Genomic DNA, 21,517 nt, shown 5'->3' on the forward strand with positions numbered 1-21,517 from the left:
TATATTCTTTTATAATTACTTTACTAACTTATAAAAGACTTCCTTTAGAATATAAAAGGTTTTAAAGAATTTTACTATACTATAATAAAGTAATATTTAAGCCTTTACTATAGCTATAAATACCCCTTTCGGGTTTATAATTTCCTTTAAATCCTAATTATAAGGGATTTATAGTATTTTTTAATTTAAATATAATTAACTAATTTTATTAAGTATTTATATAAAGAAAAGGTCCTTAAGGTTATTTTAATTTTTATTATTACTATAGTTAGGGTTAGAATTATTTATTTTTAAAGCTTTAGTTAGCTAGTTATAAGGTAGGCTTAAGGTAGTCTTATTAGCCTTTTATTATTATATAGTAAACTAGCTAAATATATACTTCTAGAAATATATATTTAGAGATAGCTATTTTAGCTAATAAACTATAGAATTCCTTAGTAACTTTCCTTTAATAAGTTTATAGCTAAAAAGGTATATCCTTAGAGCTTATATAACTTAATACTAAGTAAAAATTGCAATAAACTAACGATTTATTACGTAATAGGGCCTTAATTAGGGATAGCTTTACTTTTAGCTCTATAGCTAACGTTTTATTTAGTTATAACTTTCAATACAGATCAGGGCCTAGGTTCTAATAGGTGCGGTTCATCCGGCGCCCTTGCTGTGGCGCACATTAAAGAGTTGATAGAACGATAACTCCAAGCCCCCAAAGCTCGCAACTTTGGTAGCCAATGTCCCAGGGGCCGTATCCCAAGACCAGGCCTATGCTACAAAAAGCCTAGGTTGCGACGCTTTGACGTTTTAAGGACCGATACTAACCATGGAAGGGCCGTAATTCCACCAATGTAATCCTGGATAAATGACATACATGCTTACTCAGGCAGCCATTCGAGACCTGCCAAGCTTGATTGGTCTTTTCTAGATAAGCAATGGCCAGAAACTTCTCTCATAGGATATAATCTCCAAGAGTTGATGCTCAGAGCTCCACTGAGAAACTCACATGCCCAAGAACAACATTTCAGCCCAACCAACAATCCACAGAGTCTGAGTGGCTTGGCCAATATCCTTAGCCGAGCCAAGCCCCAAGACACGACATGGTCTTCCCTGGAACCCTCAGCCGGGGCTGCAGCCGCTGCAGGAAGCGAAAGATTAAGGTAAGTTTCCTGGTCAATCAATCTGAATCTGACAGGTCAACGGTCCAGCCCCTATCCTAACCTGTTCCTACCAGTGTGATGGCCGACGCCCGGGATGTCGACGTTGCGAGCTCTACAAGGCTCCATGCCCTGGCTATGATCGACCATTAGCGTTCCGCTTCCACGGAGAGCCTGGACGTAGCCTTGTTCGTGATGAGCCCGGCAGCTCTTCCGCGCAGACCCGCGTCTTGGGCATGGGGCTCGGCTACGAAAAGGCGAGGGCCAGAGGCTCAGGGGTTTGTCGACAACCCCAACCCTCGTTCGAGGATGAGTCCATCTCGTATTTCCTGCACGAGTACTGCGTCTTGCCGGCGCCAGGCGTCATCAAGGGGCACCTCGATTTTCTAGAGGACATGTACAGGAGCTCTAGCCGGTCATCGTGCATACGCCCGGCCCTCCTTGCTGCAGCTCACATGTCGCTTTCGAGACACTACAAGTCGTCAACGCTCTATGTCACGGCACGATACCACTACGGGGCTGCTTTGAGGACTGTCAATAGAGATCTGTCTGCATCTAGGCGGCCCCTCAAAGATGAAACACTGGCATCCCTGATGCTGTTGGGCATGATCGAGGTAAATCATGTGCTGCTGCAATGATCTGCAACTCGCTGACGAACCCCCAAGGATATCGAGTGCCAAGGTCAAACAACCAAGGCCGTGCACATGGCCGGTATTTCCAAGTTATTCGACGTAGTCGGGCACCGCGTGATAACAAATGTCGAAGAGTCCAACTTGCATTCATGGATTTTTACTCAAATGGTTAGTAGGCCTTAACGGGACCCTTATAGCATGGATGCTGAGACACAAAATAAGCAAATCCCCTCACTCATGGCCAAGGACGATATGGACTGTCTAGTCGTCCCCGACTCACAGCTTGACACATCAAACCCAGTGATCCGCTTAGCCCTGGTCGTCACTCGCATTGGACAGTTCTACAGGGCAGCTAGGCGAATCACGAGTGCAGAGTCGACATCGACACCGAATAAGCAACGGGCATTACTCGTTCCGGTTATCCAAGAAGCCTTGGCAATCGGCGCTGAGTTGGCCATGATTGAAAAGGCCATGCCTACAAGACTACAACCGCAGCAAACAGCGGACAAGCGACCTGCGACTCCGAATGATAAGCCCTTGGTCAGCTTCCAATCGCGATGGACGGCGTGCACGTGGGTATTCTTCAACATGTACCTCATACTGTTCTTCGGGAGGCTGCATGTATGTGCTGCAACCCTCCTGCGGCTCGTGGACTCAAAGAGTAGTCCGCAGGTTCAGCTCGCTCAGACCACCGCCACCATCGCCGAAAAGCAAGTTGTTTCAATGACTCAGAGGCTCTGCAGTGTCTTGCCTTATCTGATGGGCGAAGTCAACGAGCAGGGTATCCCACTTCCCGTACCGCAACGTCAGAGCGTCATCATGTACCATCTGGTCTGGCCACTTGCCATCGCTCTCGAAAGTCCGCACAGTAGCCCCGGGCAAGTTAAAGAGTGTCAGGCCAGGCTCAACCTGATTCGAGATTTGTATGGCATCAGACTCGCGTCTTTTGCCCCGGGCCTGGCAAAAGACCTTATGGCCTAAGTCTTGTAGAGCGGGCGTACCTGCGATGAGGTTCCCAAACATGGAGAACATTTTTCTAAATGGGGCTAGTGGCATCCCGATGGGAATGTTAGTGATTATACGTTTCAGGTTGATGATACACGGAAGGTGAGCTAACGCTTCTAGTTGGGAATGATATGATCGGTTACGTTGTATTACGATTTACTTAGATTCTAGATGAGTATGTACGATAGTTTAATGAATAACCTTTTTGCTGGTCACATCTGAGTCTCGAAGCCTCCTTACTGGGTACAAGTGAATCGCAGCATGGTCTGGCTTGGGGCCGCGTACCTGTCCAAAGGCTGCCTCTAAGGGTATACCGTAAAGGTTTCATCGGAGCCTGGCACGAAACGTCTGCGATGGAAAAGGGAAAGCTTCAGGGTAAATGTAACTCATTTTAACTTGAAGGGTCCTAGTTCATAGCACTATTGTACTATACCTGGCTGATCTGCTGCGGGGCTGAATCCCGAATTCTCGTACTTCGTTAACACCTCGTTCCTTGCATGGGATTATTCCGGCTTGCGTATCGGTTGGTGTACCCGCACGGCGAGGAGTAAAAATACCTAACCCCTTGTAACGGCCTTAAGGCGTCAGATGAATAATCCAGATCGATAACGGAATCAAATAACGTCCGGTGCCGGCCTGTCTAATAAGAGAATCAAGAAGGTTGGAAAATTGGGGTAATTACTTATCCAACGCCTTGGGACTGTCAAAGGAATGAGCTTTTTTATTTCGCCGAAATACCTTCAAGAGTTAACAGTAGCGACCCTTATTGCGTAAATGAGGACATAACAAATGGCCGTTGATCTCGTTGTTGCGACCAGAAGCGGCATGCCTTGCGTGCTTGCATGCTAAATCGGTCGATCTCAGCCAAGGGTACAGGGTAGTCTGGTCTAGTCCAGTTGGCCGAAGTGTCACCTAACGGTCAGGCCCGAAAGAGGCTAGACCGTTTCACTGACAACTCCACTTGATTGCTACCGCGTTAATAAACTTCCTCCTCTACGACGTTTCACTATCATCTAACTCGTCTCGGTTAACAATGCGAACCTCGCTCCGAAGATCTTGTAATGCCTGCGCGAAGGCGAAGCATAGTTGCGATCTCGGAACTCCCAAATGTTCACGATGTCTCAAGAGAAAAGTCACGTGTATTTACGCAAACGTGCCTTTGTCTTCATCATCAGCAACTTCATCATCAACACCGGAACAGCCGGCTCGGAGCAGGCCGATAGACAAGTCTGATGTGAAGACGTATTCTTTGAAGAGTCGAGACTTGGATCTAGCCCCTCAAGACTCGTTAGAACTATTTGCACCGGCTGGTAATTTCTTTGATCCTTTTGACTCATATCCAGCCACCAGACTTCCGAGAGTTCACGTTCAACGATTGATACAGCACTGTAAAGTATTGTCTACTAAGTTTCAAGATGGTCTAATATCTGACTCAAGGACTAGTTCTCTCAAATATCTCTTTTCAATATTACCCTTTGGATCTCAACATGTCCTCAAATCCATTCATCGTCTCTTGGTGGCCATTGGCTCTTGCAGATCCAGCATTGTTCCATGTTTCTATACAGACGGCGTCATTAGATGAAGAGAGGCGTGCTCAGAAAGGCTTCCCTATATCAGAACTTCTCATGGTGGATTCTGTATCTCTAATACGGAAGAAGATAGGGAGTTCGTTGCTGGCGATCCAGGATGAGACATTGAACTCTGTTGTCACCTTGGCCGCCATTGAAGTGAGTAATTTCTTCAGGGCCACCGATTATAACTCTGTTAATTGACTCACGAGTGTAGCATGGAAAGGGGAATATTGACGCCAGTAGAGCGCATATAGACGGGGCGAAACGTATTGTTGGGATCCGAGGTGGACTTGATCAAGTGAAGCAAGTAAGCCCTTTGACCGCGAGGATGATTGCTTGGTGAGTCATATCTTCCCATCCCCGCGAATGACTTGCTAAACTCACTTTGAAGGGTATCGTTGCTCGTCACAGGCTCCCCTCAATATGCAATACAGGACGACCTTGGCATTGGAGATGGAGTTGCTCCAACACTGCAATGGCTTCTCGCATCGTCCTTCCTTGAGATCCAAGACCCTGTTGTTGATGCTCTCCTCCTCGATCGCGAGATAGCAGATATTCTGACTCGCTTGCGTGGCATGTTTCACCAACCGAACGCCTTGAGTTTATTGGGTACCGAACTTCACGATCTTACATGTTTCGTGGTTCACAAGCTTTTGCTCATTCCGCCACTCAGAGACTCGCCTCAATCGGAGTGTCTGCGATGCGCCATAACACTCTACATGCTCATCATACATGGCACAACTTATTATACGCATACAGAGTTGGCAAACAGGATCATTCAACGTCTCAAGGGCCAGCTCCAACCTTTAGCGGGTAAAACGGGCAGTGTCTTCTTCGGTTCCTTGCAGATCTGGGTACTCTCAGTCACAATTGTCTCGGCTACGGACCCAACAGATATACAATGGCTCATATACGCAGCCAAAATTGCAGCAAATGCCATGGATTTGCAGTCTTGGGATGATGTTATTGTCCATCTACAGAATATTCTGTGGCTGGAGACAGAGCGCGCAGAAGTGTTCCGACAACAGTGGGAAGCAATTCTGACATGAGCACGCACAAATATCAATTGAAATAATTAACACAAAATCCGGACGTCCTGAAAACGGACACTGAAGCGCTCTCGAAAAACGTACGACACGCTATTTCGCAAATTGCTGCTGCGGCGCTGTATGCAATTGCGTATTCGGGTTTCATGATTTTCAATCGGAGACTAGCCCTAAAGAGTACTAGTCTCCGCAGTGTCAGGATGCCAAACGATGCTGCAGCGGCAATAAAGAAGCGAGGCATCAGGCTATAGCCGGGACCAACGACAGTAAGCATATTTGACAGCAATGATTTTGGAGTAGAGCATACCAATCAAGGTTGGCATGCACTTTAATGGTTTGCAAATGGATTTGGAGATCCCTCGGCGTATGGGGATGGAACTCGGTACGAGACAAAGCAAGACCTCCTTTGCATGGCCTGATGCTGATTCAGAGGGACTCGATTGCGACAAGCTGAGCGTTGAGACAGATTTGATATGATATAGACACACAGGTCATCTTCTCCACCTTGGAGATCGGAGTCTAGTACATATACAGTAATCTCGAATCTAGCAATATCAGCCCATCGCAGTTCGATGACCATATCGGGAGGCCCATCAAGTCAAAATAGCCAGATCCTTTGTATTATATGGATATGCCGTCCAATGCCCGAGGCATACTCAGAGAGTTCGTATTCTTGTTGTAAGATCCGATCAGTACTGGATGTTAAGCTCCTAGATAATCCCTGTACTAGAGCCAGCATGACTTGTGTCCTACCTTATAAGACCTCTATGCCCCTCGGATCTGTATCAGTTTCAATTCATATGCTGGTTGCTCTGTTCACTTTCGTTCCCAGAATGGCATCCATAATCAGTCCCAAAGCTGAGGCGTTACTCAGCAACGCCAGCCTAACCTTGAAGGATGATTCCAACGGGAATGGGCTACTGTCAAGCTACCTCAATGGCTACAGCAACACTCAAATACTCCTTACGATCCTAGTTGTCTTGATTGCATACGATCAATGCATGTATCTCTGGCGTAAGGGCCCAATTGCCGGTCCAGCTTTCAAAATCCCTTTCATGGGTCCCTTCATCCGAGCACTCTATCCCAAGTTCGACCATTATCTTGCTCAATGGGCCAGCGGTCCTCTGAGTTGCGTTTCGGTGTTCCACAAGTAAGTCACCGCCCCGTTCTCCGCCGTAAAATGCCGATTGTCTTATTCGTAAGGTTCGTCGTCCTCGCCTCCGACCGAGATATCGCACACAAAGTGTTCAAGTCCCCAACATATGCCAAACCATGCATCGTCCCCATGGCCGAGACCCTCCTCCGACCAACCGCCTGGGTCTTCCTACAAGGCAAGGCACACACTGAGTACCGCAAAGGACTCAACGGGCTCTTCGTCAACAAAGCACTCAGCACTTACCTGCCCGTCCAAGAGAAGGTATACGATGATTACTTCGGCCGGTTCGTAGCAGCAAGCGAGGCCAACAAGGGGAAGCCTATGGCATTTATGCGTCTCTTCCGAGAGATCAATTGTGCTCTCTCTTGTCGAACGTTCTTTGGAGATTACATATCTCAAGATGCTGTCGAGAAGATTGCTGACGACTTTTATGAGGTCACGGCCGCCCTCGAGCTAGTAAACGTACCTCTCTCCGTCTATGTTCCCTTTACAAAGTGCTGGAAGGGAAAGCGTACCGCAGATGCCGTGCTGGCTGAATTTGCAAAGTGTGCTGCGGCTTGCAAGGCTAACATGGCTTCTGGTGCTGAGCCACGATGTATCGTTGATCAGTGGGTTTTGCACATGATGGAGTCCAAGAGATACTACGACCGAATTGCTGCAGGAGAAGAGGGAATTGAGAAACCACGAAACTTGATTCGTGAGTTTACAGACGACGAAATTGGGCAGACCATGTTCACCTTCTTGTTCGCCTCCCAAGATGCTTCCAGCAGCGCTACTACGTGGCTATTCCAGGTCCTCGCTCAACGCCCGGATGTTCTCGATCGTCTTCGAGAAGAGAATCTCGTCGTACGAAATGGCAACAGGCACCAACCGTTCGAGTTATCAATGCTCGAGTCCCTTCCTTACACCAACGCAGTCATCAAAGAGCTTCTTCGATATCGTCCTCCTGTTATCTTTGTCCCCTACGAGGCTACCAAGTCCTTCCCCGTCACACCCAAGTACACAGTATCCAAAGGCACTCTCATCGTCCCCACGTGCTATCCTGCGCTTCACGACCCTCAGGCCTATCCAAACCCTGAGGCTTTTGACCCTGACCGATGGATCACGGGCGATGCCGAGTCCAAGATAAAGAATTGGCTTGTCTTTGGAGCTGGTCCCCACGATTGCCTGGCGCGCAGGTACGTTCCGCTTACTATGGCTGCCATGATTGGCAAGGCTTCTCTGGAACTAGACTGGGTGCATCATGCAACCAGCCGTTCGGAAGAGATTAGAGTGTTTGCTACTTTGTTTCCTGAGGTAAGTTTATTGCATGCTCAGTAACATTATCATGAACTGATTTCTGATGTCATCAGGACGAATGCCAGCTGGTCTTCACCAAGAGAGAGTAGTTTGTTGCTCGCGATCGAGGCAAGGTGATTGCGAATTTGATAATTAGACCGTGCGCCGACCGTAGAATACGCGAATGAGTTGCTCGAGAATGAGAAACCAGTTACGGATACATATTGTGTGGCTATGTGATGTTTTGATCTATTCAAGTCATGGCTAGATGCTCGCTAATACGAATGGAAGATAAAGCTATATACAAAGTGTCAAAGGGCTTCGGTCATCTGGCCGATACGTCCTTAGAAAGGATGTTGGAATGGCACCCTATTATAAATTACAGCTAGGCAACGCGTTGACTGCAGGCTACGAACCTAGGCAAAGACACTGTCGAGGAGGAAGGCAACCTCCTCCTTTCGGACGTTGTCGACAGCCGTGTAGCTGAGGTCAGTCTTGTTGACGTCGAAGACAATGTTAAGAGGCTCTGCAAGTGTGTACTGAGGCCAGGTAACATGGCTGGGCGCAGTCTTGACGGTATTGGGGGTCAAGTCATGCATGAAAGAAACCCACATCTTGCTCATGAGGTCAGCGAGCTCGACGAAAGTCTCGGGCTTGCCTTCAAAGGGGTTGGGCTTGTAGCCAACACCCTTGACGTTGTTGAAGACGAAAGCAACCTCCTGGAAGTGGGTAGCTCCAAGGATGGCGGGAAGGCCATTGACGTAAACGTCCCAAAGGTAGGAGAAGACGGGAATGGAAGAGGCGGAGTAGACCTGGGCCAAGAGACGTCGTCCAGCGTGCTGCTGGAAGTCACCAGCGAAGGCGGCAGCGCGCTTCCACTGGGAGCCATACTCGTTGGTAGGACGGCCAATGAAAGATGCGGGGATCCCCTCGTCGGGGATATCAGGGTACAGAGTAGTAGCTGTGGCGACCTGAGTCTGGCTGAGGCCGAGGCTGGAGAGCCAGGACTGGAACTGCTCGGTGGTGTTGATACCCTTCTTGGCGTAGGCAGTACCCTCGTCGAAGTTGTTACCCATGAGAAGAGGAACGTGAGCGAACTTGCCAGCCAGAAGGAGCTTAGAGGCTTGGGCGGTCATGAAGTCACCGTCGATAACAGCAGTGAGAGTAGGAGCGGTGACATCGAGAGGGGTAGTGTTGTTGAAGATGTTGTTGAGGGTCTCCCAAGGAAGGCCACGAAGACACTCGAGGTTGTCGGAGGCAGAGTCGCATCCAGTCTTCTTGACAAGAGCATCATAGTACTCCTGCCAATCAGAAGCTTCGTTGAACAGTGCGACAGGGCTGCCAGACTCGAGAACAGCAGCACGGAAGAGGTTGTTGTGCTGGCCCTCGTAAGCGACAAGCTGCATACCCAGGGATCGAGCGCCAGCAGACTCTCCCCAGATAGTGACCTTGTCGGGGCTACCACCGAAGGCGGCGACATTGTCCTGAAGCCATCTCATAGCCAGGCGCTGATCCTTGAAGCCCAAGTTACCTGCATTCTCCTTCTGCATCTCTTCGCTGAAGAGGAAACCCCATTGCGACACACGGTAGTTGATGGAGGCAGCGACTATAGGCTTGCCCTCCTTGACGGATTGGTCAACGATGTAGCTCAGGTTGTACCTAGGGTCTCGGGAACCGCCGTTGGTGTAGCTCTGTCTTATTGTTAGTCATAATATAGCATTGGGTATATAAGACGGGAACTTACGCCTCCATGAACCCAAAGACCAACGGGGAGCTCATCTCCGGCCTTGACACCAGAAGGTCGTACGATGTTAATAGTTAAGCAGTCCTCGTTGACAGGGTTACCGAGGGCCTGGGTATCAGAGCCGTAACCAATGCACATCCATCCGAACTCAGTGGCAGATCGAGGTCCCTTCCAGGCCTTATCAAGAGACTTGGGTGAAGAAAAACGCAATGGGCCTACAGGAGGTTGGGCATAGGGCATGCCAAGGAACAGGTCATGATCATACGTGGTGTCATGCTTGCCCTGGTAAGTTCCGTTGCAGACTTGAGCAGTAGGAACGCCTGCAGGGGAAACGTGGGGAGGGCCGGGAGCGGGAGCAGAGGGAGAAGGAGGGGGAGGAGGATTGGGAGGTCCAGGAGGTCCAGGAGGTCCAGGAGGTCCAGGAGGATGATGATCACCAGGAACGCCAGGAACAGGAGGGGCAGGGTAATGGGGGAGGGCAGAAGCGTAATCAGAGAAAGCCGCCAAGAGCAGGCTTAGTGTGTTTGAGGAATGCATCTTGTTGCGTTTTGACAAAGGGACAAGGTGCGTGGAGTGAGGATCGCGAGCTGAGCTTCTAGACAACGTCTGGAAGAAAAAATGAGGAAGCTCGTTTAAGAAACTTGCATCAGTGGCTTGTCATGTCGATCGCTGTCTTTAAGTTCAACGGACGTCGAGGCCTGGTGGGCCGTGAGAACGGAGCATTGTCCATACAAAATACATACATGGTCAACCATGCATGTCATGACTTGAGTGAAATTACACTCTCTCGTCCCAGGGATTGTGCATCCGAAGAAGAGCCAGCCTTCGCCTAAAAGAACTGCCACTTTGTCGCTCGCAATGAACTGCAGAGCCGGCACGACAAAAGATCTCGCTGCCTGGGAGGAAATATGCTTTGGTAGGTCTGTCGATCCCTTCCATATCCTTTCTCCAACACCGACCAAGTGTGGCCGATCAGGTTCAGCTCCCCCACATGATGCTCCGATCTCGAGTCATTGACATCTCGAGCTGCAAATCTCCCAAAAACGATTGCTCCATCGACCATCAAATAACTCTACTGACTACTGCGGTATATCCCCATTATAAACACTCATCAGCATGAACTCACTGGATCAACTGACATAAAATCCCTGCGCCGGAAGACGGTATTCCCGGGCCTTTAGGTAAAGAAAAGCCGTTGGCACTTGGCAGAAGGTTTAGATTGCTTCTAGAGGCAAAGGGCCGCCAACATCGCAACCAGTCCCTAAATAGGCTTAGATGGTGGGCTAACAGATTCTCAAAACGCCCTAAAATGGCGGACGTAGCCCCCTAGAGGACAAAGCCGGTGCTGGGTTGTCACTCGCCAAGGGATTGTTGCGTGATTAAGGGACGGCCCCGAGAGACGGACACTGAACGGAGTCACTTTTGGTCAATTCGTGTCATCGTGAAGAGCTTATGGGCATTATGCTCCATTATTATGGAGTGATACGGGGGATCCGGACAATCCCCCGCTCCATCTATGGATATTCGTAAAAGAATTCCATATTTTTAGAGTCTTGGCTCCCTTCGGGTACCTCAAAAACTTCCCTCAGTGAGATCGTTCGGTGGTTAGTGAGCAAGCTAGAGAGACGAAGGATGCTGGGCTTTTCTCTAGGTCTCACGATCGTATGGGCTGTAATGAACCTTTTAGCAGCTCCGGGACGAATTTCCGTTGACAGGTCACTGATCAATGCCATGATACGCGCGGTTCATTAAAATACTGGACTCGTCCCCACTCTGTAACCATGATTTCCGTCAAGGGCCTGTAAATCATTGCTCCTCTAGGGTTACATCCGACATGGTTCTCATCGCCGAGACGTGACAATTAATCGAGCTCGGTTCCTTTCGCTTGCTTTTTCTGACCTGTAAGATCTGTCAACACGGTTCATGTGAGGTGCGTCCCATGATTCTGGTTTTTTTCTCGAGAAAAGAAAAGATCATCGTCGTTCCTTGGTACACACGTGGAATTGCACCCGGATCAGCATGGATGGACCCATGTCGCAGGTAAGTCAGTAGGCAGCCAACACGTCTCGTTTCACCAGGTTCATGAATAAGGTAAAAGGGCCTTGGATTAAATGCCCGTCTCGCTTGGGAGTGTGTTTGATCCTCGCATGCTATACCCGGTCGGCCGCGGGAAACTCGGCTCTTGAAGACAGGCATTTGTTAGATCTGAGCTGGGAACGAATTTCTCCGGCGTGTCAGTGGACAACAGAAGGGCCCTACTCCGAACTCTCAGCCACCAGCGCACCAAAGTCATCAGTCTAGCGGCACTGGTCCGCTATTCCAAACTTAGCAATGGCCACTGTAGCCATTCTCATTGATCAACCCATTAAAAGTCGGCTCCGACAAGCAGAAAAGGGGGCGCTGCAGAGGTTCCTGTTGCCACCATCTATACGCTAGGTTCCTGTTGCCACCATCTATACGCGCCCTATCCTGGTGGGTGCGCGATCAAAGCGCTGACCCAGCTAAGTTCCGTGGCCCAGTAATGAATCCATCTGTTCGGCCGCTATGTCTGTCAATCCCTACTGAATCTGACGTTGATGACACGATTGCCCACGGAGGGGACCTTTTGATCAAGGTTATTTCCAAGGGGCGCCTAGTGTCATTGCGACCTTGTATATAAAACCCCAGGGACCACTATTCCCAGGATCTCCGCTGCTTGCTGCCCGAAATCCGGATCGGCGTCTGGTTCTCCTCCCATTGCTTGCCGCGCATGTCTTGACGTCTCGTTTCTTTTTTTGTTTCCCTTGCCTTCTCGTTCTCTGAACTTTACAATGGAAGATGAACGAGGAACCAGATTGCTGGTGTCAATATGGACTCTGTGCCTGCTGAGTCTCATCTTGTTGTTTCTGCGTGTTTACTGCAAACTATGGAGAGGAAAGGGTTTATGGCATGATGATTGGTGCCTCATCGCGGCTTGGGTAAGTTATTTGCAAATGCCTTCCTCGATGCTGTTTCTGACCATTGAATGCCATGAGTATAGGTGGCGCTCGCCATTTCTGTCTCCCTCAACACATATCTCGTATCTCTCGGCTTCGGACGACACGCAGCTACGATCAGTGACGAGAACCTCATAACCATAAACAAGACAACCATTGTGGGAGCTGCTTTTGGTATAATGGCCACGACAATCAGCAAGACATCTTTCGCCATAACGTTATATCGGATTGCTACCAACGCATGGATGAAATACTTCCTCATCTTTATTATCGTCACTATCAACGTCTCGATGAACCTGGTCTGGATTTTCGGTTTCGCCAAATGCACGCCCCTCGAGAGGGTTTGGAATAAAAAAGTGCCTGGAACTTGTTGGGACAAGTCAAAGCTTCTCACGTTCCAACTATTCGCTGCTTGTAAGTACTTGAAAATCAACAATGGTTGTGGTTAGCGACTTACATTTCTCAGATTACTCCGCGATTCTTGACTTCGTCCTTGCTTTACTACCTTGGGTCATTCTGATGCGCATGACCATGCGTCGACGAGAGCGTCTCGGTGTTGCTGTCGCTATGAGTTTAGGTGCTATGTGAGTACAAAGTAACCTCAGTATACAGTATTAAGTTACTAACATACCCAAAGCGCTGGAATTACTGGTATAGTCAAGGCTGTACTAGTCGTCAGCATGAAAAGTGAGGACATCACCTATGACCGTGTCGACCTCACGATCTGGACCTTGACAGAGCCTGCCGCATCCATCATGGCCATCTGCATTCCAGTTCTGTATGTTACAACTTCGTTTCCTCTGACATGGCCCCCTTGCTAATTCAGATAGCCGTATGCTGTATCGAGAACTCAAGTCAAGCTCACGGAGCTACAACCGTAACAGGACCAATACAACGCCACGCGACGTCGACACAAGAAACACAGCCGGGGCGTCAAATGCTCGACAGTCAAAGCGATATAACCCCAACTCGCGCTATGGTCGAAATTCGGTGGTCATCATGTCAGGATGGCAAGAATCGCAAGAGCATCTCCAGGACGACTCCGACGGAAGCCAAAGCCAGACTAAGATGTCCATGAGTTCCGGGGGCGTGATGAAGACTGAGGAAGTTAGAGTGCACCACGAGCGTTTGAGCACGTTTAGCGATGAAAATTCGATAGAGCTTAGGGGTTTGCCGCCAGCGCAAGGGAAACCCGGGCATCAAAATACCGAAAGAGCGCCCTCGTTTTAGATTAGACTAATCATACTATTGTTAATGACCTCAGTGTACAAGTTCGTGCTATTTATTTGCCCTTTCAACGGCTGTTATCAGTATCGTATACCTTGGACCTACCAAGTTCGGATCAATCCTGGGCTTGGTTAAAGAAGCCAGCATCTCAACTCTGTAGAGCAGAACGGACTCCAGGCCACGGAATTCGAGTGTTGAGAACAGGTCCTGTAAGATTCAATCTCTTTGCTTTTCTCGGTCTCGTTCAAGCTGGCGTCCTGAGGTTCAGGTATGCGCTTATTTTCTTGGTCGTGTGTTCCATATTGGTATATACTGTACCTATGGGATAACTGCGGCCTTTAAGGTTAAGCTTTAGGCTGAGATAATGAAGGACAACACGATATCTTTTCCCCCGATATAAGCTTTTACCCATAAGCTTTCGTTACATCATCATACAAAAGGGTTGGTCCACCGACAACAGAAGCTACCAAAAGATCTCTTCGAAGACTAAGTGTACAACTACGAACGAATCAAGGCTTCTAAATACAAGCTCATAAATATGGAGATGGAGACTTCCTGTCGCATATCATGTACATCCTACCCAGTAGTCCTGGAATCTTCTGTCGGTGTTTACAAGGGTTACTCTGTTCCTTTCCCTCGACATCATCCGTTGCTTACCAGCACAAACGATATATGGTTAACCACACGTCCATTAAATAATACCTGTGGCCTTCTTCAGCATTGAAAGGACTGGCATTTGTCATCATGATCTGTGTGTGGACAACTTCACCATGAAGCCTAGCAATATATACCCGCCTTGCCTCGTTGCATGAGTATTCCAAGCCACTTGAGAGTAATATCGTTTTTTCTATAGACCTGCTGGACAGTGAGATTATTCTGAACTATTCAATGTCAGGATATAAAATGCTATGTGATGAAGTTCTTCCACGCAACACCTTGGCAGTTATGCATGCATTGTGGTCAGAATCGATAGCAACACTTCGGCTCAAAGCATATTCTATATGATTTGAAAGGCCAAAAAGAACAGTCCATCATGAATTCGAACTCGCGAACTACAAAAAGCGAAGAGTGGAGCAGGGAAGAGAGGATTTTAGATTCGGATTTTAGAAGGTTTATAGGTTATAGGTAGATACCCCTACACCACTCTTCGCCGATGATATACAGAGTTCTTTTAGGATATAAAGGTAAGCATCCTGGGGCAATCACGTGAAAAATCGTTAATTTGATGTAAGAGCAAGCCTGGGGTGAGCGGTCACACATTTGGTTCTACACAGTTGCTCCTGCTCATCCATCATGCACGTGTTGGCAGCAGAGCAATCAGGTGCACTATAAGAGATAATCTCGCAGAATTCGTTGGCTCTTTTATAGAAGGATGCTTCTGGGTTATTGAAAGAAACTGTCGAGGTATTTTTTCGGAATTTGTGTTTACGTTGATCGAGGAAGGGGGAAAGTCTGCAAGAACACAGCAGTGTCTTCGCAGTCTCGCTTGACAGCGCTACTGAATTGCACCTAAAAGGAAACTACTTATATTACGGAGTATAGAAAGACATTGACATAGTTTTCTCAGTACTGACGGTCCGCATGTGCAGTAAATGAATGCAGTGTTTTGGTAAACACTAAATAGTTTACCAAATACTACATCGGGACCTAAGACCCAACAAAAAGGCATGCTCGGGTCTCATAAATAAAGGCCTCGTCTCAAGGAGGCCTTTCCCAGCTTTCATATATGAATTCGGCATAATGCCGCGGCTTTTATCGCCATTCTATATGTCATAGCTGCCGAGTTAGGGCAGCAATTCTTGCCAACATGTTGCAGCGGTGTTGCCGATTCCAAGTCAGCCCATCCTTAGCGTTGCATTGCATATGCAGACAGTCATTATGTTACATGCTGGCAATAAGCCTTGGTTTCAGCCTGAAATGCCTATAATGGTCAGAGTTTTAGGCTCCAACGGGAACTTTTTTTAGCGCATGAAACATTACAACGCGAGTTCAGACTTGACAGGCTAGTTCGTTGATAAAAGCATACCAGGTGTACTACTTGTGAGTGGATCTTTTTGTTTAGATTCAATATGTTCATTGTGTAAGGTAACTTTGTACGGGTCATAAATGTAGATACATGGACAACACAGCTCTGCTGCTTGTGAAAACGTGAACCGACTAGCGGCAACCAATGAATATCAGAGCCCAGGGCATGCCCGTTGCCCAGCTCTTTGGTCCCAAGCTCGACCTGGGGGACTAGAAACCACTTGTCTGCACCATCTCAGGAGCGTCTTAAATAGATTGGACGGAAGGGCCGGGAATGGGGTAGGAAGAGAAAGACTGGTAGAGGTTGAAGAGGATACCAGGGTCGGTAGGAGTGTAGAAGGTGGTGAAGTCGCCACCACCGCTGATGGCCTGGCTGCCACTGCCAGTAACCTTGAGGTTGATGCACTGAGGGTAGGCCTGAGCACCGTTGGCCTGGCCAGCAGAGTGAAGACCAATGATCTCATGTCGGAGAACGTAGTTTCCGGCTTTGAGGTTCTTGGGGACGGTGAACTTCCATGAGAAGCCATCGCGGATGAGATCGTCAGAGGCCCAGTCACCGGGGTTGTTGCCAGACTTGAGACCCTTCTGAGCGACCTTGACCCATCGGAGGCTCTGCTTGTTGATGCTGGCAAAGTCACCGCTGACGGGAGCGAGGTACTCAGTGACGGGGCCGTGGTGAGAGTCGGGCCAGGTATCCCATTTCAGGGTGACAACATCACCAGCGGCAACAACGACGGAGTTGGAGACGGGCTTAGCGCTCTTGTGGCAGATGATATCGGCGGTCTTGAAGGCATCGGGTGCGACGAAACCGTTATCCTGGTTGCCAGCAGCCCAGCCGACAGCGTCAGAGGGAGCACCGTGGGGAATACCACCGGTGTACTCCTTGCCACCGGCAATGACCTTTGCGACGTGGCCGTGGGCGTTGGCTCCAGCGAGGAGAGCAGCCACGACACCGAGAGAGAGGTTGCAGTGCATGTTTGCGGTTTAGAAACTGGTAAAAGAAGGCTTGTTGGGCAAATGTGGAGTGATGAGAAGTGAAGAGAAGCTTGCTGGAAGGCTGATTTGGGAACATCTCAACCAGACTCTCTCATGTTTATATAGCCATCTGATCTATAATATCTACATGGAGCATCTATTCCTGTGAGTCTATACACAAAACAAGGTGACCATTTTGGTCGACGGAGATAAAACTGGAACTAGACGAATTCGTGCCCTATCGAAAGGAGTATCAGCATCCGTGTTTCCCAATGGGAGCTAGGATCGTCATCGTCAGCCACATCAAGAGGGTCGATATTAAAGGGGATAGTAGCCAAGCGTCTCGCCTTAAGAGCTGGCGTATGGCCTGGCATTATTTCGGTCTGCAGTGTAGCATCAGATCCATTGCGTCTTTTCGGCCGTCGGACAGAAGAGCCGCCTGTCGATTCGCTGTGTCATGTTTCAGGAACGAAAAATGACCAAGAAAAATCGGAACGTGAGCCCGATTATCCGCCTGTCTCCTCCGTACCTTGGTTAAAGCAACGTCTTGGCGGGATCTTGCCTGAAACAGATTGAACGGGTCTGTGTCTCCATAGCCGCCTCAGATTTATTAGTGACAGTATGCGAAAACAATGGGCGAAACGCGTATTTAGAGTTTTATTCGTGGAAAACTAGTCTTTTAATTCGTCCTGTTTCAAGGCGGGTTTTTCATTTATCAGAGGGAAACGTCCCGGTTTAATTCCTGTTGATCGCATGCCGCTAGAGAAGCTACCGGAAGATTGGTTAAGCATATAATGGCAATGCAGCATGCAATCATCACGATAACTATAGATAGGAGAATATCTGCGGCACGGCTGAGTTCGGATGACTTGCGATGAATACCAAGCCGGAGAAGTCGAGTGCTTATTACTGCATTGGGATGAGCAGGGAAACGGGAAGATGTGAACCGCTCGATCGCAATAGCCATGGATCAAGATGCCATCTTAGCATGAATCGTGTCACGGTGGAGATGGATGCGAGGTTTGACCAAGATGGACGAGTTTTCCCGTGGCCCTGTTTCAAGAAACAAGGTTACGCGGCCCGGTATTTGCATTCCAAAGCATGATTTGCTTCTTCTCGCTTGGATAGACGGGATGCCACGTTGATGGAGGTTTGAAACGAGATGGCCCAGTGATATGATGGTGAATCGTCTGATGTAGACGGCTGTTGGCATTCATGCGTGTTTTGGTTTCAGGCTCTTGAGCACGATGACGTCTCTGGATCTACAACTTCAGAATTAAGGTTGCTTATATGTTTCTAAGCCGAATCGGTTCTGACATAAACTGAGATGTCGACAGAGGTTTTCTGGAGCACAGTGACAGTGAATGGACTGCTGTCCTTATGAGCTGCAGTTACCGGTCTATCAAGCACATACGACCAAAGGTAGTGGAAAATACGGGATCCCGTCCGCTCTCCCATAGTCAAGCCACTAACGTAGTTGGGTCGGTGCGAATCCCCGCTGTTGTATGTAAAATTCTTTTTTTGCTAGTGGTGAAGAAGAAGTCTGGTGAGACCTTGTTTTTTTGTGCGAGGAAATTTTTGGGTCTGTAGGATCCTGAGCGCACGTGACATGTCTGACTTTCATTGGCTGGAGATTACTGGGTAATTTCACAATGTAACTCTTGCAGCTGGGTCGAATCCCTTACCCTAAATATGCTCTTTAACGCTGTAAATAAGAGACAGAGCTCAAAGGATGACTGCGGTAGTAGATGCCATTATGGTTTAATGATCCCAGAGCTGAATGTCTCTTGTTAATGGCGTCGCGCAGTTATATCAAAGATATTTCACGAGATGGAATCTTTATCAGCGACATGCAAAGCGTGCGTCAATGGGCAACCAATCTACAATGAGGCCCCACGACAGCATAGCAGGCAGAACACAACAGATCATTCACGCACTCCTAAATGTTACACGCGTTGTTCATAGGCAAATGACAAATCGGCTGACGGGATCGGTGCCCCCTTCGGAGCTCATCGTCACATTGTTCACATTAAATTTAACATACACATATGCCGGAGTTCGAAGCATGGATATCGGATTACTGCGAAACGCCTGAAGCGCGACTAGGTCTAAGCTACATGCGGGTTTCAACGCGTCCTTATCACATTCATTTCCAATTTTACAATCTTCTTCACCACTTAGGCAAGCCCAAGAAAGCAATGAAAAGGGATGGAGCTCAACAAGTGCGCGTTCGCGTCACCTAGAGGCAGTGTAATACTAGGGACACTGTGGACAGGATCATATGCAAGCATAGAGGAAGCTGTCCGCTGGCCAAAAATAGGAATAATCACGATTGATGTCCTTAGACATCTTTCAGAGATTAAACTGAAAAGAACAGATACTACACTTGATCTAAGCCAAAAGGCAAAGAGAGCTAAGGAGAAAAGAAGAAGAGAAGCGCAGCTTGGGCGGGCTCGACGAGAAATTTATACTCAAGACTCGGGCGGTGAAAACCAAGGTTTGGCAGAATATGGGTAGGGACCTGAGGCATTTCGTGGTGAAAATGCGGTGGCTGGGAGAGAGTTCATTTCGCTTGGTCGAAGCGAAAGCATCGCAGCATCATTGAGCAGTAGACGAAAGTCTGGCTCCAATGCTTTAGTCGTTGCCTGCCACAATTGACAGAGTTCGAGGCAGTGCAAAGATATTTCTGGAGGGGTTGAAGATGCACCAATCGATTGCATCATTTGCCGCGCCTCTTTGGGTCGCATCAGAAAGTTTCTACGCCGCTGAGCGTTAAAGCTGGAACGGGACACGTGGGCGAGCCTCGCGATATCATAGATCGTTTCGCCCGACGCCACATTCTGTGGCAAGAGAGTTCCCAGACAGACTGCATATACCCGGGACGTGCTTTGCTGCCCCAAGAGCCCCAAGTTCTGGGTTGCATACGGAGTACTCAGTTGCCTTACGACCGCCTGGACATCACGGCTGAATGCAATATCGCGTCACTTATTATGTCGCATGCTGACATCAAATGAATGAAACGCTTAAAAGCGACGGTATTATTCCCGGTTGACATTATCTACTCGAATGGACTGACATGTCCATAACTCGCTCATCGTAAGATCATTACATGAAGTCGCCTCAATCAAACCCCAAATATTTATGCGCAACCATCAGACTTGTAAACAAGAGCTGACGGATCCTCCTTTTGCAAATAGTTCTGCTCAATCAGAAACTTGACGTTGCCAGTTTCGCCAGTGAAGAATTGCGCTCCGAGACCGGGCTGGCCAAACCAAGGCGCGATAGGTCCTCCGACCACTGTGAGGGGCTTGATGACCCGGTAGACGTGGTAGTTGTATGGGAAGTCTGGAGTATCGGGGTTTGTAGCCAAGTTCGAAGGAGGGAGAGCTCGTTGTGAGTAGGGAGCAGAGGCAGCAGAGACGTATGATCCTAAAATGCTGTTAGACTGTGCTGTTGGATTGAGGCGACGCGACGCAACTTACCATATTCGCTTCCAAATCGATCTACGAGAGTTCCGACTTGGAGGACCATGCTACCGTTGATGGCATTGCCATTCGCGTCAAGCTGGAAGCCATTTTGGGGAGGGTACTTGTAGTTGCCCTTCTCGTCCGTCCAAGTCTGGAGGAATTGAATTGGTGTAAGCCCACCGAAGCGGTTGTAGCTCTCCACGGTTGCGCTCAGCGGGAGCTTCTTTGGAAGCTTCGTAGGGCCGAGCCGAGCATCGCGGCAGATGTAATCTTTAGAGCTAGATCCACCGTCGCGAGTGCCGGAACAATCGCAGGCTGCTCTCTCAGCAATAATTGGGTTGGGCAAGGCTGAGACTGTGGAGAGGCACAGCACTGATGAGAGGAGAAAAGAGGGAAGCATTTTGGATCAACTTTGCTATCGCGTCAGGGAATATGGGCTTGGAGATGAGCTGCTGCCCTTCAGAACAAGGGACAGAGGCATCTTCTTATACCTAACGTATGTATGAGCCGTGTCTAAGCCAAGAGTGCATGTGAATCTATTGATATTGTGTCTCTGTTGACGAGCTGAGATCTGCATGATGACTCCGCTGTTACTACTCTGATGGCCTCAGACGGCGCATCCGAGCTGAGCACAATGTCTTACTCTCCCCTCCTTTGGTGCAAGGATACAGCGGGCTAATGCAGGAATGCCGACAAGAATGGCATTGAGTGATACAGATGCCCAGATTCACATGGCCTCAACAAAATAATTACCGTACGTAATGACCTGACTTTGAGCAATTGAAAAGCACATGAAAGAAGCGGTCGCGGTCAGATTGAGGGTCCAACTCATGCCTCAAGTAATTTTGATGCTCGTTGAGCTTTTGCGCGTCGATGGAAGATGGCCTAACGATGCACTATCGAATCTCGCTGCCGTGTTTTGTTCCAGACCTGTGTGAGACAGCAACCTCCCGTCTCCGCGATTTAGTGCGTTGCTAGGCTGCAAGCCCTATGAATTAGTTGATTGTTCCCAATGCAGGGAACCTTTTAGCAGAACAATAGGCATCATTTGTCGGACTCTCAGCACACCTAACCACCAGCCATTCTTACAGGGATCCGACGGTCGTTTTTTGGTTGCCTGAGAGCTGACTCTCAGGTGGCTGGCTGATGATTGACCAAACGAGCACTGTGCATATCAGCTAAGACATGGCTTCACGCGCTACAGCGCATTTCGGCTTACGTGGTGCACGCCCCAGCTCCGACATTTTCTATAGCAACAGCCCGCT

General features: G+C 48.6%; 7 protein-coding genes across 7 annotated transcripts; 4 read left to right on the forward strand and 3 right to left on the reverse strand.

Annotated features, from left to right (window-relative positions):
• Positions 1 to 1,094: 1,094 nt before the first annotated feature.
• Positions 1,095 to 2,764, forward strand: FSUBG_8850 (Arginine metabolism regulation II; the record flags this gene model as incomplete). Its single annotated transcript, XM_036687300.1, has 4 exons — positions 1,095 to 1,154; positions 1,229 to 1,765; positions 1,817 to 1,951; positions 2,006 to 2,764. 4 exons carry the CDS (start codon positions 1,095 to 1,097, stop codon positions 2,762 to 2,764), a joined length of 1,491 nt encoding a protein of 496 aa, XP_036535604.1.
• Positions 2,765 to 4,275: 1,511 nt separating this feature from the next.
• FSUBG_8851 (uncharacterized protein) lies at positions 4,276 to 5,408 on the forward strand (the record flags this gene model as incomplete). The annotated part of the gene is made up of 3 exons (XM_036687301.1): positions 4,276 to 4,515; positions 4,574 to 4,698; positions 4,751 to 5,408. 3 exons carry the CDS (start codon positions 4,276 to 4,278, stop codon positions 5,406 to 5,408), a joined length of 1,023 nt encoding a protein of 340 aa, XP_036535605.1.
• An 830-nt stretch (positions 5,409 to 6,238) lies between these two features.
• Positions 6,239 to 7,949, forward strand: FSUBG_8852 (cytochrome P450 monooxygenase oxidoreductase; the record flags this gene model as incomplete). The annotated part of the gene is made up of 3 exons (XM_036687302.1): positions 6,239 to 6,555; positions 6,609 to 7,857; positions 7,914 to 7,949. 3 exons carry the CDS (start codon positions 6,239 to 6,241, stop codon positions 7,947 to 7,949), a joined length of 1,602 nt encoding a protein of 533 aa, XP_036535606.1.
• A 306-nt stretch (positions 7,950 to 8,255) lies between these two features.
• On the reverse strand, positions 8,256 to 10,120 carry FSUBG_8853 (triacylglycerol lipase V precursor; the record flags this gene model as incomplete). The annotated part of the gene is made up of 2 exons (XM_036687303.1): positions 8,256 to 9,530; positions 9,584 to 10,120. The coding sequence occupies 2 exons, from the start codon at positions 10,118 to 10,120 to the stop codon at positions 8,256 to 8,258; spliced, it is 1,812 nt and encodes a 603-aa protein (XP_036535607.1).
• A 2,273-nt stretch (positions 10,121 to 12,393) lies between these two features.
• On the forward strand, positions 12,394 to 13,788 carry FSUBG_8854 (integral membrane protein pth11; the record flags this gene model as incomplete). The annotated part of the gene is made up of 5 exons (XM_036687304.1): positions 12,394 to 12,540; positions 12,603 to 12,972; positions 13,025 to 13,142; positions 13,196 to 13,336; positions 13,389 to 13,788. The coding sequence occupies 5 exons, from the start codon at positions 12,394 to 12,396 to the stop codon at positions 13,786 to 13,788; spliced, it is 1,176 nt and encodes a 391-aa protein (XP_036535608.1).
• Positions 13,789 to 16,056: 2,268 nt separating this feature from the next.
• On the reverse strand, positions 16,057 to 16,785 carry FSUBG_8855 (glycoside hydrolase family 61; the record flags this gene model as incomplete). Its single annotated transcript, XM_036687305.1, has 1 exon — positions 16,057 to 16,785. One exon carries the CDS (start codon positions 16,783 to 16,785, stop codon positions 16,057 to 16,059), a length of 729 nt encoding a protein of 242 aa, XP_036535609.1.
• A 3,139-nt stretch (positions 16,786 to 19,924) lies between these two features.
• On the reverse strand, positions 19,925 to 20,652 carry FSUBG_8856 (filamentous hemagglutinin adhesin; the record flags this gene model as incomplete). The annotated part of the gene is made up of 2 exons (XM_036687306.1): positions 19,925 to 20,214; positions 20,268 to 20,652. 2 exons carry the CDS (start codon positions 20,650 to 20,652, stop codon positions 19,925 to 19,927), a joined length of 675 nt encoding a protein of 224 aa, XP_036535610.1.
• Between the last annotated feature and the right edge of the window lie 865 nt (positions 20,653 to 21,517).

This window comes from Fusarium subglutinans (assembly GCF_013396075.1).
Source record: "Fusarium subglutinans strain NRRL 66333 chromosome Unknown NRRL66333_c0000126, whole genome shotgun sequence".
NCBI lineage: Eukaryota > Fungi > Ascomycota > Sordariomycetes > Hypocreales > Nectriaceae > Fusarium > Fusarium subglutinans.